This window comes from Lissotriton helveticus, chromosome 2_1 (assembly GCF_964261635.1).
Source record: "Lissotriton helveticus chromosome 2_1, aLisHel1.1, whole genome shotgun sequence".
NCBI lineage: Eukaryota > Metazoa > Chordata > Amphibia > Caudata > Salamandridae > Lissotriton > Lissotriton helveticus.
In genome coordinates, this window is record NC_136059.1 from 1907339698 (window position 1) to 1907356671 (window position 16974).

Here is a 16974-nt window from a genome sequence, read left to right on the forward strand (position 1 = left end):
TACACGAGAAACGAGAAGCAACACAAGTAACCGAGAAAGAAGACAACTCTTCTACTGAAGAGGTAGACGACGAGAATCCCTCCAGAATAGCGTATGTAGGTAGAACTAGACTTCCGGACCGACATTCACGCCTAGATCACAATAAAGTTTTTCCTCCTCCAGCACCAGAACAGGGTTCTCTTGAACAAGTATTCCAAGCTACCGATCATATTCTGAAATCACGAGTAGGCTATAGTGAGCTCAGTACAATGCATGAACAAGAACTAGCCCGATCAGCAGTCCGATGGACTACTGATTCTACCACTTTTCCAGACGAAATAGTGGCACAAATGTTTCTGAAATTGCCCCCAGCCGAGCAGCGACTGGTGGGTATGTATATGATCCAGCACCTCATTACACTGTATGAGGAACAGCATTCTGATCCAGGTCCACTACATGATGTATTGAACGAGTTACTCCAGTATAGATGGAGAGGTCTAGGTACCGATTTAATTAGTGTCATTCTAGAACAGCGCCACAAATATCGAACGTTTCTGAATCCACGTTTTGTTCACGTCTCACCCCCAGAAAGTAAATCATTTTACATAGATAGACAGAATCCGTTACGAGAAGTACACCCAGTTAGGACAACGGGTGGTGATCTAGAACGAGTATTTGTTTACACCCCCATCACTAAGATGGAACTCTTAGAAATGAAGAAGTTAATTCCCTGTCACGATAAAGATCCAGCAGGGTTCCACCGTGAATTAAAAGACATGCTCCGAATGGGAGAATACACGTATCCTGATATCATTAAAATGTTAAAGGTCCTGTTGCCCGCGGGCATATATGAAAAACTCAAGGAAAAAGAATGGGAGGTGGGAGAGAAAAAGATAGATTGGACAGCTCTAGAAGCTGAAGATAATTCACGAGTACCAGGTACCGGTCTTGGGGGGAAAGCTAAAGAATTGCCCGAGTTATTGATACAAGTTTTGCCAAGATTACTAGCCACGAAAAAGGAAGACTGGGATGCCATTTCAGCTTGTAAACAGAAACAAGATGAAGATACTAGTGATTTCTATTCTAGATTTGAAAAATGTTTTATTATTAATAGTGGTCTGAAAACAAGTAGTGAATCATACCCTCATCTTTTTGTTACCAAACTAGTCGAGAATTCAAGTCCACAAGTTAAAAATCGAGTATTGAAAGTCGAAAGTACGTGGGAAGCTAATACTCCGTCACAGATGTTACAAATGCTCCAGTATCACCAGAACAGAATCAGGGAAGAGCAGGAACACGAAAGGAGACGTATGAAAGACACGAAAATGAAAGTATTAGTTGCACAATCTGTTCCACAAGACAGTCAGAAGAGGGGTCCGAATCAAGCCAATCATCCTACAGCTCCCGTTAAAGGGACCTGCAATTACTGTAAACAGCCAGGTCATTTTATAAACGAGTGTGCAGTTCTGAAACACAACATAGCTACTGGTAAAACTAAAGAAAGACCACGTCCGCCTAGACAAGAACAAGTTTCACAGACTTCTCAGCCACCACAGAATGCACAACAGACAGTTACAGCACCGCAGCCTATAGCTGCAACACAGCATGTTACACAGCAGATGTACCAGTATGCACAGACAGAGTACCCAGATTATCAGCCATATTCATGAAACAGCCTAGAGAGGGAGGTAGGCTTGCCTCTCATCGAGATACCTGTAGATCAAGAGGGTCCCTATGTACACAGTCAAGTATTGGGGAAAGACAGAAAGTTTCTGATTGATACAGGGGCAAGTAGGACTACCATTAGTCATGACGAGGTTCCCGGGGCTCCGCTCTCAGGCTCTAGAAATGTTTCCCTTGGATTTTCAGGAAAGCCTATTGTTAATGAAATATCGAAACCAGTTACTCTAGAAGTCGGTCCATTGTCCCGAACTACTGATTTGTTACTCACGAAATCGTGTCCAGAAAATTTGTTAGGCATTAAGACATTGAAAGAATTAGGAGCAGTCATTTGTTGTTCCCCAGAGGGGGTCCGCCTGTTCTTGCGAGACTTTAAAGGTCATTATGTATTACGAGATTTTGATCCAAGATTATTGAATGTACCACAGCATTTATGGGCGCAAGGTCCAACTGATGTTGGTTGTATGCATATCACACCCCATCGTGTGACTCTGAAGCAAGGTGTAGTATTACCACGAATCAGACAGTACAAATTGCCACCTGAGGCTGTAACAGCCTTATCCAAAATTATTGACGAACTAATTGCCCAAGGAGTGGTTGTAGAAACTGACTCCAATGTATGTAATTCTCCTATCATTCCAGTCCTGAAACGTACTGATCCAAATGCACCTCCAGTATATCGATTAGTGATTGACCTTCGAGAACTAAATAAATGTATCATACCCCAGTACCCAGTAGTCCCAGATATTTCATCCCTTTTGACAGCCATTGATTCTGAAGCTACATTCTTCACAGTTATCGATCTCAAGAACGCATTTTTCAGTGTCCCCATTCATCCAGACAGCCAGTACCTTTTCGGTTTCTGTTTAAATGGAAGAAGCTATAAATTCACACGAGCTCCTCAAGGTTTTACAGAAAGTCCTAGCATTTATAGTCAAGCACTTAAGAGACAACTAGACAATATTCACATGCCAACTGACACTGCCCTGCTCCAGTATGTCGATGATCTACTAATCACAGCCCGTTCTGAACGTGACTGCGAGCGAGCGTCACTTACAGTTCTGTATTTTCTGGCCGAGATGGGGCACAAGGTGTCCCCTTCCAAATTGCAATTCTGTGTCCAGCAAGTGGTCTACTTAGGACACTTACTGTCCAAGAGGGGTAGGCAGTTGACACCTGACCGTATCCAGTTAATAGCACGTCTTCCACAGCCCAAGACACAGAAGGAGGTACGAGCTTTTATCGGCCTCACTTCTTACTGCAGACAATGGATTCCTCAGTATGCATTTCTAGCCAAGCCACTGATACAGTTAACGACACAGGAGGCAGCCACATTGACTGTCCTCCCTTGGACCCAGGAACATACATGTGTTTTTAATGAATTAAAGAAAGCCTTATGTCAAGCACCAGTTCTAGCAACACCGAACTACAGTAAGCCTTTTACACTTTTTGTCACTGAACGTGATGGTACTGCATTATCTGTTCTCACACAAGATCAAGCAGGACAATACAAGCCCTGTGCTTATTTTTCGAGCACATTAGATCCAGTGGCCCAGGCTCTGCCTGCATGCCTCAAGTCAGTTGCAGCCACAGCTCTAGCTATCAGACAAAGTGATTCCATAGTGTTAGGACATTCCCTGACAGTACAAGTTCCACACTCCGTGGAAGTTCTTTTAAACCGAACCCAGACTCAGCACTTGACAATTGCACGTTTAACAGGTTATGAACTGACACTGTTTCAGCCACACATAGAAATCAGACGCTGCAACATCCTAAATCCTGCTACACTGTTACCGTCAGTTACTTCAAATCCTGCCACACATGACTGTGTGGAAGTTGTTAACACTATGACAAAGCCAAGACAAGATTTGACAGACATTGCATTACCTGATCCTGACCTGACACTTTATGTGGATGGTTCATGTATGAGAACAAGTACAGGAGAACTAGTAGCCGCGTATGCAGTGACTACTGACACCGAAGTTATAGAAACACATCGTATTGACACCCTGTCTGCTCAAGCAGCAGAGCTAGTCGCTCTGACCCAAGCCTGCATACGTGCCAAGAACTTGAAAGTAAACATATACACAGATTCACGTTATGCATTCGGAGTCGTACACGACTTTGGAGTGCTCTGGCAGGAAAGAGGTTTTATGACTTCTCATGGAACCAAGATTCAGCATGGTCTCCTCATTCAAGCCCTATTAGATGCAATACATTTACCAACAGCTATTGCTATCATGAAGTGCAAGGCACATACGAAAGTCACTGACATCATTTCCCAAGGTAACGATCTAGCAGATCGAACAGCCAAGCTCACAGCTCAGACTCCAGACATTCCAGTTAACACGACACAGACACTCACTCCAGATCAGACTACTTGTATGACAGTTAAGGACCCTACACAAGATGTCATAGACATACAGTCACATGCTACTCCCGAAGAAATCAAGAAATGGTCCGAACAAGGAGGGGTCCAGACAGATCAAGGATGGTTGACGAAGGGAAAAGCCACATGGCTTCTCCCCGACTCTATGGTTCAAGTCATTATTAATACCGCACATAGTCCAGCACATCTAGGAGAAAAAGCTATGTTAGACAGTATTCAGAACCTTTGGTTCAACAAGCATTTACGAGCAGCAGCCAAGCAGAAAGTACGTACCTGTATGATATGTTGTCAGTTCAATCCAGGTAAAAGTGTCCCGGTGGAACAAGGTGGATTCCAACCTCCTGACCACCCTTTTGAAGTCCTCCAGATGGATTATATTCAGATGGAGCGATGTCGAGGTTTCAAGTATGTTCTCGTAGTTGTATGCGCTTTGTCCAGGTGGACAGAAGCATATCCAGTTCCAGATTATACAGCTGCGACCACTGCCAGGCAGTTGGTTCGTGAGTATTTTCCCCGCTATGGATTACCTAGGGTCGTGTATTCAGATAACGGCCAGCCATTTTCATCCGAGCTCATGAAACAAGTTTCCCTTCTGTTAGGGTACCAGTGGAAGTTCCATTGTGTACGCCATCCTGAAGCAGCCGGTCTCGTAGAGAGACATAACCAGACTTTGAAAATCCGCATTGCTAAAGTGTGTACTGAAAAAGGTGTAGATTGGTTAATAGCTCTGCCAGTTGCTCTTTTCTACATGAGAATGGTTGCACATTCCAGATCAGGTCTGTCCCCGTATGAGGTCGTATTCGGCCGCCCTCCAAACATGTGGGGTACACCTATGCCCCGAAAGATTACAGACGTTTCCAGTAATATGCTGACAGATTACCTAGCTTCCTTGATGTCTGCCCTACACTCTTGTCGTTCACAGGTTGCCGCTGCATTTCCAGACAACACTGAGGTGAAACCGCATGAAGTCAATCCGGGAGAATTGGTCCTGGTGCGAAATTTTGATCGTTCAAGTCCGTTGGAGCCCCGTTGGAAGGAGCCCCAGCTGGTGTTATTGACAACAAGGACTGCCGTCAAACTCGAGGGCCGCAAGGGCTGGGTGCATACCAGCCATATTAAAAAATTCCATGGATTGCGACAAAAGACATTTATTAAAGACTGCCCTATTCTTAAGGACTGCCCAAACACAGACTCTGAATTCAAACTTCCCCTGTTAGAGAAAACTCCGCAGCAGGAGTATAAAGTCAAACTACGGTCTAGTAAAATAAGTCAGCCAGTTTAATTGTCTAAGTCCCTCTCGGGTGAAACGGTTAGACAGGTTCCTGACATGTATGAGATAGACCCACACAGTGAGAGAGTTAGTCAAAACTCTAAAAGATGTATTATCGTTCTATTCTTTTTGTTATTTTTGAGTCTTATGGTTACATGCATAAGTTATGCTTTACATTTATGTTTTCCAATTTCACATGTACATATGTTTTCTAATGTTACAGTAGAGCACACATTTAGTGATCTGCCTCCTCACGAACTATCCTATCGTCTTGCTATGCGTAACAACACATTCATCCGAATGTTGCACTATTCACACCAGACCAGCAATGCCACTAATTGTTGGGTGTGTGGTCGACTTCCCCCTTTCCAGACACCGAAGGGAGTTCTGCCACTCTTTCCCTATCCGTTTTCACATAATGGGTCGTGTGGAGCATGGTCCACGTTAACGTCATCCTCCACTGATATGTCCCTTTTGAATCGAACATGTTTCCCAGACAAGCAAGGTCTTTCCCATAGAACAGGGTTAGATCTAGAAAATGAAGTATATGATTTAGGTAATTATTCCTCGAATTTCATGGTCCTGAATGTTCAGTCCGATACTACTCCAGATTTGCCTGCTATTTCAGTACTACCAGTCAAAGGCGAATTATGTGTCAGAAAGAATGGTTCCGCACATGTAGGACATAGTGATTGTACTACTATTGTCGAGTATAGTGACAGTGGGAAATCTATTTTCAAAGCCTCACGTCATTCTTATTTTGTTTGTGGTCAGACCGCATATGTTCGTCTGCCCCTCGATTGGGATGGAACATGTTACATTGCCTTCCTACTGCCACCAGTTTTTCTAGCCCCATCCGATTATCACAGAAACACACATCTAGTACACGTTAGACATAGAAGGGAGACCGAGTCCTCAATTGTCGATCAAACTGAAACTGCTCTAGAACAATATCAAGACTTCAATAAAGGATTCTTCTTCTTTATAGGTCCTGTCCAGAATAGTAAGTTAATACGTAGGTTAACAAGAACCCTTGAAGCAGTAGTGAATGAGACTACTTCCGCTCTAGGTAATTTAACCGAAGAGCAATCTGCTATGCGTTTTGTTGTGCTCCAAAATCGTCTCGTCCTTGACGTCATACTGGCCGATAGAGGAGGAGCTTGTAGAGTCATCGGATCTAGTTGCTGCATTTTCATTCCTAATAACGCGCCGTCTGTTTATTCGGCTATAACCAGACTTCATAAAATTGCCCATCAGTTACACCAGAATCCAGGCACCTGGACATGGTCCGGTTGGCTCTGGAGTATCATATCTGCCTGGGGATGGAAAGTATTGTCATTCCTAGGTATAGCAGTAATGATCATATTCAGTTGCTGCCTCTGTTTACAATGTGGCCCTGCGATTTGCGGCATGTGTGCTACCTCTTGTATTCCTAGTCCTAAATCCCGTTCCAAGACAATCCGAGACGAGCAAATGATGCTATATGAACAGATAGATGGTATTATGAATATTGATGTTTCCTGATGGAAACGTAGGGCACAAGGAGGGAATGTGGAAAAGTAAATTTTGCCATGTTATATGTGCCTACGTGTTCCCCATACCATGTTATATATGCATGATCGATATGCATGTATCCCCCTATAATCGATTAAAGACGCAATTATAGTTGTGTCCAACTCTAGTACGCCAGTTTCCAGTTCTCGTGAAAGCAACGAGTATTAGGCCTATGTTGCCACGTTTTACAGTGTGCACGTTAATTCATCGCATTGTCTCCGTTCCTAGGCCTCAAAAGGGCCCGGACACCAGATTCAGCTCCAGTCTCCTGAACCCACTCCGAGGAGCGATACAGCCCCCACCTGCATCCCTGACCCTTCACTTACTTCCTGCCTCGCAGTGCCCGGCCCGGCCTGGCTCTGCCTGCCAGTCTGCCAAGAGTATGTTATGCTTCTAGTTATCAGTCCAGCCCTCCTTCTCTGCATTCCTAAGCTACTGAATCGCATCAATAGTTTCAGCCATGGTCTAGCCTTTCTGTCTCCATGTAAGAGAAATACTGTATTAATATTCATAGAATATTCCTAGCACACGCAATACATGTAAAATTATGCATGCACCAGTCTTAGTGTCAAGTAGCCTTTGTCGTGATACCTTTTGGATTCTATCAACATGTACTCCAAACACCAGATACCAGATATGCCATAGGTACATGTCGTGCTGACACCGCAGACTTTTAGTCTCTTCTTCTAGCGCAGAAGTCATAGCCCCAGTTCTCCCTGGTAACACGTCATTGCCCGTTTGCGCGCACCACTAGGTTAAAGGTCCCAGCTGCTCAGGTAGCCCCCTCCATGTTTCCGCCCCGTTTATGACACTTCTGTGACGTTTACATCACATGTCTATGTATACGCCCTGTACACGCCTTCTTGTTACACCATTTTGTCCTTATCTTTCGCGACTGCTACGAGTTACGCCTACTGCTACGCCTACTGTATTGAATGTAATGTAATTGTTTTAGGATATATACTGTGTACTGTTACTGAAAGCTACCCTTTTTACCACATTCCCTGGCAGCTGCCATCCATTCTATTTCCGTGCAGGCTATCCCGTTCCTGTCCCTTCCCTTATGTCTGATTAAAGTCTGTAAGACTCAAGATACCTCGAATCCTGTCTCTTATTTATTGAGCTATCTGTTTTATTCACTGTATTCAAAAATAGTACCGGTAATTAATTATTTATTTACCACATATCGCAAATTGGTTAATAACCTTCCAGATCCCACGGCAACTTTAAAGGATAAGTGGACCACAGACATTGATGCCATGGATGAGACAGAATGGCAGGAGGCACTAGCCTCGCCCAGGGAGGTGGGAATTCCGGCTAGACTCAGACTCGTTCAACTTAAAATCCTACACCGCTCCTACCTCACCAGAAGTACGCTCCATAAAATAGGTAGGGCACAACATCCATACTGCCTTAGGGGATGCGGGGAGGAGGGTTACTTTTTCCATACAATCTGGGATTGCCCACTGATAACTGACTACTGGCGCAATGTCCTGCGAAAGTTATCTCAGACTGTGAGCGTCTCTTTACTGCCTGAGTCTCGCAGATGCCTCCTAAATATATGGGAACCTAACGACAAGGACAAACATGGGCGACGCTGGGCCTCATGGTAGCTAAACGGAACGTGGAGCAGAAATGGGGAGCCGCTGAGCTGCCCTCGTTGGAGGCTTGGTGTAGGGACATGGACGTCACTATGATTACTGAGAGGACAGTCTATATAAATCGGAAATGGCCCGGAAAATGGACCTAAGTATGGGCCACATGGAGGGGGGACATCTGTGACCCCATTCCTGAATCTGACGACGATAGTTCAGATGATGATTCCGGTGATGACTGAAAGGACGGGGTGGGTAGAGAACTTTTCAGAATACATCGTGATTGCCGAGGGAGGGAATGGGGAAGACGAGAATTTATGTCTAGAATGCTCAATGTAGCCTTGAAAACTGTACATGCGAACTGTCTCACCGATGATTTTTGTATAACCAATAAAAACATTAAAAAAAAAAAATAGGGAGAGGCCTCCATCGTTTTTAGCCAAAAGGAAGCAGTGAGAGTTACAACCACATCTTACTTCTGGCACAGCCACCCTCTCAATAGGCTCTTTGGCCAAAAGGACTTGCATTTCCAAATGGAAAGATGGTCCTCTGTCAGTTGTTGGGGAGACAGTGAAAGGTGCGGTGGTACAGAAAAGAAGGGAAGGCACAGCAATTCTGAACAATTTTCAGAACCCACCTTCTGATGTTAGGGACTGCCAACCTGGCAAGAGTTGTTGGATTCTGCCTCCCACCGGGTGGCCATGCTCCACTAATAATATGTGAAAGGGGTTTTGCAGGTGGGGATGCTGAGGGGGGTAACAGACTGGGCGGCCCAGTGACCTTGGCCGTAGGCACCATGGTGGAGACTGCGAAACTGCTGAGCGTCATGCTGGAGTTGGATTGGATGATAGTATGGGGTACCTCTGCTGAAACCACTGAAGGAGTGGCATGGCTGATGCGACTGGCAAGGTGGGGCAGATAAGCCATGGGAGCATGCGGTGGCCCTGATCTCCTTGGCCCAATTGAGAGTAGTGCCTGCCCTCTCCCCTATACAGGTGAGTTCCATCAAAAGGCATATCCATGAGGGACAACTGGACATCACCTGAAAAACTGGTTCGCTGCACCCAGGTGGGGCAACGGATGGCAATTCTGGTGCTGGTGGCCTGCCTGATTGAATAGGTGGTGTCCAAGCCTCAACGAATCATGACCTTGGCAGCATCTCGGTCATTCTGAATTGCCTGGACAAGGATAGGTCAGAGATCTTCAGAAACACTTCAGAGGGACTGAGTCACCAAAGGCTTGGGTATAGCACCCCAGTAGGCATCTGACATTCATTGACCTGAGAGCCAAGTTGATGGATGAATTAACACTTTTGCCAAAGGTTTCGAGATGTTTTGACCTTATTGGGGGAGTAGTTGAGAACGTGTTAGGGGTTTATTCTGCTTGCGGATGCTTACACTACAAAGCTATTGGTGGAGGGGTGCGGAGATAAAAATGCTGAATCCCCCGAGGCAGGGCAATATGGTTGCACAATTCTGCAGTTGACCAATGAACAAGAGCAAAGTTTGGCATGTGTCCCCTATTAGGTGTCTGTTAGGGCGTTATTAAATGGCAAAAGGAAGTCAGAAGGTGTTTGCACCAGTTGAAGAACTCCAGTTGATATGTTAGAATTTACCTCCAAGTTGGGGAGATAGAGGTCAAGGATATCAGCCCGCTATGCATTACCATGGAGTAGAAAGCAGACTCTACTGTGGCTGGTCCAAGGGGGTGAACAAAGAGGCCAGTTTCAGGGGAGGTATCCAGACCACCAGCCTCCTGCAAGACATCATACCGTCTGTTGTATTCATAGGGCTGAGCAAACTCATCATCCATGTCTTATTCACTGTCCAATGTGAATGTGGCGTGTGTTGTCTTGCTCATAAAGCCAGCAGAGCAAGTGGAGGAATCATCACCTCAACTGTCTTTGGCCGCGACGTGAGGCGAGCAAGTTCGGCGACTCCTGAAGCGGGAATGGAACCAGAACTGAACATTAAACTTGGATCTCGATTTAGAGTTGTCTCGGCAAGAAGTCTTCTTATGCTTGGCGATGTAAAGTTTTGTCTTGCGTAGCCTGGTTGCTTTGGGTTCATCATCGTTCAGTCACTGGAGGCCTAGGAGTTGCGTTGCGACTCCAGACACCACAGGGACACCTGATAGGGATTTGTCACAGATATTTGCTTGTGAAGTCCCTACAGGCCTTAAAACCTTTCATGTTAGGGGGTGACATCACTTGAACACTGTAGGAAATTTGGAGAAATATTGAGGTAAAATGTCTCTGAGAGACAAAAGAGAGCTCTGGTTCCTTGTCTGATGATGCAGAAAAAAGGAACAGATGTCAGTACGTGGGAGTGGCGTCTATATAGGGTCCGCATGTCATTTCCAGAGCAGACTGGTGTTGGTGCGGAGCCCCACGTCACCCCCCACAGGTGCGCAAAGGTACTGCAGAAAAGATTTTGGAACCAGTCTGACATCTGGGGCATACTAATAAGGAAGCATCTGCAGGTCACATGGGTGACGTGTTAATTTCAGCTGAATTATCTCAGGGTACAAATATCTTGGGGTAATTGCATTGCAATAACAATAATATCAGAAGAAATGGAGCTTTATAAGTAAAATGAAATAAGAGAAACAATTAAAAAAAAAAGATGGTATGGGACGATGGGAGTAGAATTACTTAAACAAGGATTGGCAAAGCCAACAGGTCCAGCCTTTGTGACCTACTGACTTTGTCAATGATTATTGGTAATGCTATGGAGCATCAGCAAAAAGCAAAATCTGTTTTGCAGATGCTGTGCAGCATTGCCAAAAAAAGAAAAAACACCTCATGGGGGTATTGGTGCCACATCATTCATTAGGCATGCACGTGTGTGATCATGAATGGATGAACATACAACAACTCGCATGTGAATGCCAACGGTTTGGCATGGGCCCCACTTAGAGCAGTCAATAATAAAAAAAATAATTAGGTGTGCTAAAGTGCGTTTTAAAAGCAGAGAGGCACATCAGCAAATGGCAGCTGTTGGGCCCTCCCAAAAATGTTTTTAATTTAATTTGTAATGACCGCAAAGGGTGGGAGGGAAGCAGCAGAAAGCAGGCAGAGGGAGAAATTAACAGGATGGGGGAGAATTATTTATGCAACAAAATAAAAAAATGGAAAGGAGGAGAAAGCAACACTGAGTGATTGGGTGGAGCTGAGGATGTAATTAAAAGCAGCATACAAGGGAGCGAGCAAGTAGGAGCAGGCGAAAGCAACACGGTGCAATCGTGGAGAGGGGATTTGGCAAGAAACTAGCTGCACACAAGCAAGAGATCCTGAAACACATGCACCATTATGGAATACTTCAAGAAAACAGTAGTTCCCTAAATGTGAGCAGTGAAAGGGTAAAATCAGCCAATACTCTGGTGGAGGGACAAACTTAAGATAAGGAAGGCAAACCATTGAATGCAAAGCATGCAAATGAGAGGGTCAAAGAAGTCAACTCATGGTAAGGAGAGGGTTGGCTCTAAACCCATTGCAAGTTTTTGGTACGGTCCATAAGACACTTGACTACAGAAAGCTAAAGGTTGTTTGGGAGGAACCACCTACAAAGGGAGTCCAAGTTCCCACTAAAAAACAAAATACAAGAAAAGCATAAAAGAAAGGGGACAATAAAATAAGAAAAGCAAATGCTTATAGATGGCCTCTACGGACTAAAATTAAAATAAACATTGAATGAAGATGATTACATTTATCCAATGTCTGTGACAAAACAGAAACATAGTGACCTGTAATAAATTACCTTGAGATCAATCTCAAGAGATTAATCCCTATGTTAATTAACAGTCCAGAGAATGAGATACGGAACCTCTAAAGGTGAGCCAAACAGATTTAAAAAATAATGTTCATTTTCAGAGAGTAGACTCTTGGTAAATCAGTCCTGGTTCAAATAAATGACAGAATAATTCTAAAATAGGGATGTTACTTACTTTAAGTCGTCAATGACTTTAGCCTGTTCATTTAATTCTCTAATGTCCACCAAACGCTTCCCAAATTTTCTCCCTCTCTGGTCCACACTCTGGCTGCCAAGTGCTACTGAACGTCGATAATCAGCAGTTTCCTGTATAGAAAGAAAATATGAATTATTCAATTATTAACTTTTCACTGGATGTCTTAGAGGATTAATGAATCAGTAAATAGATTTTCAACATCCGAGTATCTCTTTTGGTCAGGTGGAACAGGGAAACCATATTATACACTCTGCATGAAAGCAAGCCGTAGTGTATTTGATGGTGGTGCTGCCATAATTTGGGGTTGTAATTCTACTCTGTGTAACAGGTGCAATAGCTGTGGGTGTCTCACCGCAATTACTTTATTGAAATTATTTATAAAGGGAAAATACATCCATAAGAATACTTGGATTGCTACTAAAAAACCTCATCTTTTAATGTCCTGAAAAAAGTTGGTACTCAATGGCAATGAGCAAACATTTACTCTGCTGTTTGTTTCCCTAACCTTCAGCAGTACAAGACTCATGAAGCTCCGTGGGACAATGGATTACAATGTTTTGGGACTATAGCAAAAAGGGCCTTCCATCCCGTTTCAACCTTGTGAAATCATGGAAGCTGAAGCAACACTTAGACTACAGAGCAAAGAGCTCCAAAGAATAGTTCTCTCCAACCTTACACTTGCCGAATTACATCAGAATTTCTCTAATTTTCTGAAACTATTTTATGATGTATCATGCACATTACTTTGAAAACAATTATTCTCTTAACCCAGGGCCAATGTGGTAGCCTCTGCAAAGGAGATGGAAAAGAACTACTGAGAACCATACAAAACTCTGGCCACTCTTTTTATCTTCTGTATCAGGAAAAAGAGTCTGCTTAGTAAAGTTCACACAGAGTTCCCATTTTGTTAGCAAGATTTTACCAGAGCTGTAAACACCATTGTAAGGTCCAGTGAAATGAGAGAATGCAGGTTCCCTCTCCACATTTACAAAGTGAAAATCCAAGGGCTAAAGGCATGATCCATAGAACGTTCATTAAAGTGATCACATACTGAATAAAAGCAATGTTACAGGAATTCAATTTGCCTGTCTCTTGGGAACTTGCTTAATAAAGTACTGAGATTTCATAGAAAAAATCCATAAATCGTACATCTTTCCACAGAAAAATGCAACAGTATATATATCTATGGAAAGGGATGTCTTGGAAGAACAACTCTGAAGGCTTACAACCTGATTGGATTAATCATGCTTGACAAATTAGAGGCGAAAATCTAAGAAAATGACATCAACTGCCTAATGAGAGGTGAGAAGTTGATTTGCCCCCTCATTGTTGCCTTGGTACAGGGATGCTTGTTAGATATCTTGGCTGGTTTTAGAGTCAGAGCCCAAAAGGGCTTCCAGCCTCATTCAATAACGCCACAGTGATAACAGAACTGTTGAGGAGTCCTCCATAGGCACAGCTCAGAACTTTGTAATCTCATACCGAGATACAGCTGGAGAACATGCGAAAATCCGTTTTGAAGCAGACATTAGACCTAGAATGCAAGGCAGCACAATTGCTGACACAGGGACGACTGGTGGGGCCTGCCACAAGGTGGCTAAAACATGGGGTGCTGCTGACGGAAGACATTTTGGAGGTTGGATGGGAACCAGATGGAGCCACGCTTGGAGTACCAACAAATCTGATGACACAGGCGGAGGTGGCCTTTGGAGCACCAACTACGCAACCAGTCTCTGGGGTGGCAGCAAACCATTGCTGAACATTTTTAGGCTACCACAGTGACTTGCCTTTTGACTTTATTAATAACTTATCTGATTACGGTGAACAGGACTGAGACCATGAACGACCATGGGACTACAAGAGCAACAGAATTCTCTTATTGTGCTCTGAGAAGGAAAGTTTTGGATTGAACTTCCTTGTGACCTTCATGTGCATCAGGGAGACTTTGTCCGCGAACTTTGAATCATGCTTGATGCCAAAGGATCAAAGACAGGTATTGCAAAAGTCTGCGACCAATGTCTGCTTATGCCAACCACTGCACAGCTTGAAACTGATCATTTTTGATTGGGAAATAGCCTTAGTACAATGTTTCCTTGAATTTTGAATATAGTAAAAAGTGGGGAGAAGCACTCCAGATCAACGTAGAAGGGCAAAGAAAACGAGGAACTGATGTCACAATGAAAGGGTGGCACCTAAATGCGGCTCTGTATAATCACATCTACAAGTGGTGAGGAATTGATGCAGAGTCCAATAACTGTCAGAACTAGGGACCTAATGGACAAATTACTTACCTCTGGTAACGCCTTATCTGGTAGTGACATGATCTAGCCGCAGATTCCGTTCCTTTGAATTTCCCAGGTGTCAGACTGGATCCCGAAAATTTTTCTAATATACCCCTGTGCGCCGGTAGGTGGCATCGGTCGGCTCTGTGTGACGTTGTCAGCATTGTCTGCGCCGTAGTGACGTTCACATCACCTATATAGGCACCACCTCAGTACGCTGACATTTGTTCTTTTCTTTCTGGGCCAGTCAAGCTCTGATCTATGAAGAAAGCTAACCTCTGTCACTTTTTGACAGGCTTTTTTTAAAGTTTTGTCAACTCTTTTTTGGTGTGTAGACTATTACTAGGGTGCCTGGGAGGATTCACAAGGTTAGGAAATTAGAGGTTTTAAGTAGTCATAAGAAAGAGTTAAAGCTTGCTGTGCGGAACCAAAAGAAAAGTAGCTTATGTGCAGGCAAATGGAGTTAAATTAAACTAGCAGATGAATAAACTTCCTCTGTGTAATAAACAACAAAATGTTGCTCATTGAACGCAGTGCACAATTGAGATAAGTGAAAATAAGAACCTAAGATGATGACCTAGTACTTTAAAAAAAATCCATGTGGGTGTGAGGAGTTGCCAAAAATATGTTTTTCTATTCTGTCATTGTACTTTGATACAAAGAATGTTTATCAGTATTCACAGCCGGACCATAAGAATCAAAACAATATGTGTCTCAACAGGTCAAATGAGGATAATCAAATGAAATCAGAACTGAAGGCTTCTTTTTCTACAGCCAATCACTCATTAGCTAGAATACATATCCAACTCAGAGTTATATGGTCATCATGATTGACAATGTAACCTGTAGGTGATCAATGCCAATCAAAACTGTATATAGGCAAATTAACTGAAGCAAAATTGGGGGACTGTGGCCCTGTCAACGGATTTAATGTTACTTCATAACAGTATATGCTAACACTACCTCTGCAGAGTAAATTATTGACAGCAGTGCTCCTTGTGTAAGAATTGTGCCAGTTTCCCACCAACCACCTGACTGCAGATACTCAGTTGCTAGAAATCTGTAAAGAGAAAACCCAGTTGACTGTAAGAAAAAATTCCTGATTATTCACCAATATTTAAATGTTACCTTCTTTAGTCGCATCCCAAACACAATCACAGCATGCAGAATCAAATATGTATTTTTTCAAAGGGCATCTGATTAACATTGATGTGATCTGGCTACCATTAGGATTTTAATGGAGCATTCTGCTGTTACATACATTTGCCCATGAGTGAGACCTGTATACATTCGAGTGAGAGCTGGCCGAGTGCGATGGGTCGCACATCGGTGAACCAGAGAGATACTCTACAGGAACAGAATAGCGGTAGGTTTTTGGGTTCAAGCCAAGTAGATGGTTTACAAGCCGTTGCCCAAGGGTAAGCTTGTTGCCTTCTCTGCTTACTGAAACTCCATCAGTGGTCTAAATGGTAAACAGGAGCACAAGTGGTTAAGCAATTACTAAAAGCAATGTACACCAAATCAACCCACAGAAGACAAGAGTTACTTCACCTCAATTCAATTTAACACAAATTACCATTAGTTTTTCTCTTTCCTGAATGCTTTACCTTTTCTGCTCTAGCTCAAGTCAACAGCATTCTACTTTACTTCTTTCATCTATAGAAGATGCCGCTCTCCCTTGTAGCATCTATCACTGACCCTTGCACACAAGTCCATGAATAGTCTGTGCAGTGAAAAAACGTTACTCACCTTTGGTAACACTCTTTCTGGAGTATAGTCTATCTAACCACAGATTTCTTGCCTTGTCAATATTCCTATGCATCATATTTGATCCGGAGATTCTTCTCAGCATTGCCCCCGCATTTCAGCAGGGGGCATTGTCTCCAAGCCTGCGACTACAGGATCCAACCCTGGAAGTGAAGCCATAGCCAAATAGAAGGAAAACCTCGGTGCATGGACATGAGTTACTTTCTTGAGTATGTCCGTGCAGACAAATTTTAACTTATTAACTGATCGGATGCGACAGTGTACGGATCTATGAATTGGGACACTGTTTTAGAGATTGAGATAGGAGTCTAATCCAATGAACGGGGAGGTGAGAGGGCGTGATGAATCTCCAGGTAGATAGAGTATCCACTAAAATAGGCGTTAACGAAGGTAAGTAACTTGTTCTTCTGAAGGATACTTTTAACTGCAGAGTCATCACCTTGCGAATAAATGACAAAGTAGTACCTCCAAAGATGGTAAGTTTGTGGAATG

General features: G+C 43.5%; 1 protein-coding gene across 15 annotated transcripts in view; it reads right to left on the reverse strand.

The window, feature by feature from the left end:
- Window positions 1–16974, reverse strand: part of BLTP1 (bridge-like lipid transfer protein family member 1) — a 2102388-nt gene that overhangs the window by 637029 nt on the left and 1448385 nt on the right. For 9 of the 15 annotated variants that reach the window (XM_078676834.1, XM_078676829.1, XM_078676830.1 and 6 more), the window contains 2 exons: window positions 15977–16177; window positions 12413–12543 (listed from right to left, as the gene is read on the reverse strand). In XM_078676834.1, the coding sequence (XP_078532960.1) occupies window positions 12413–12543; window positions 15977–16177 (332 nt within the window). The remainder of the gene's footprint in view (window positions 1–12412; window positions 12544–15976; window positions 16178–16974) is intronic. The other 6 variants (XM_078676841.1, XM_078676840.1, XM_078676839.1 and 3 more) reach the window with 1 other exon arrangement.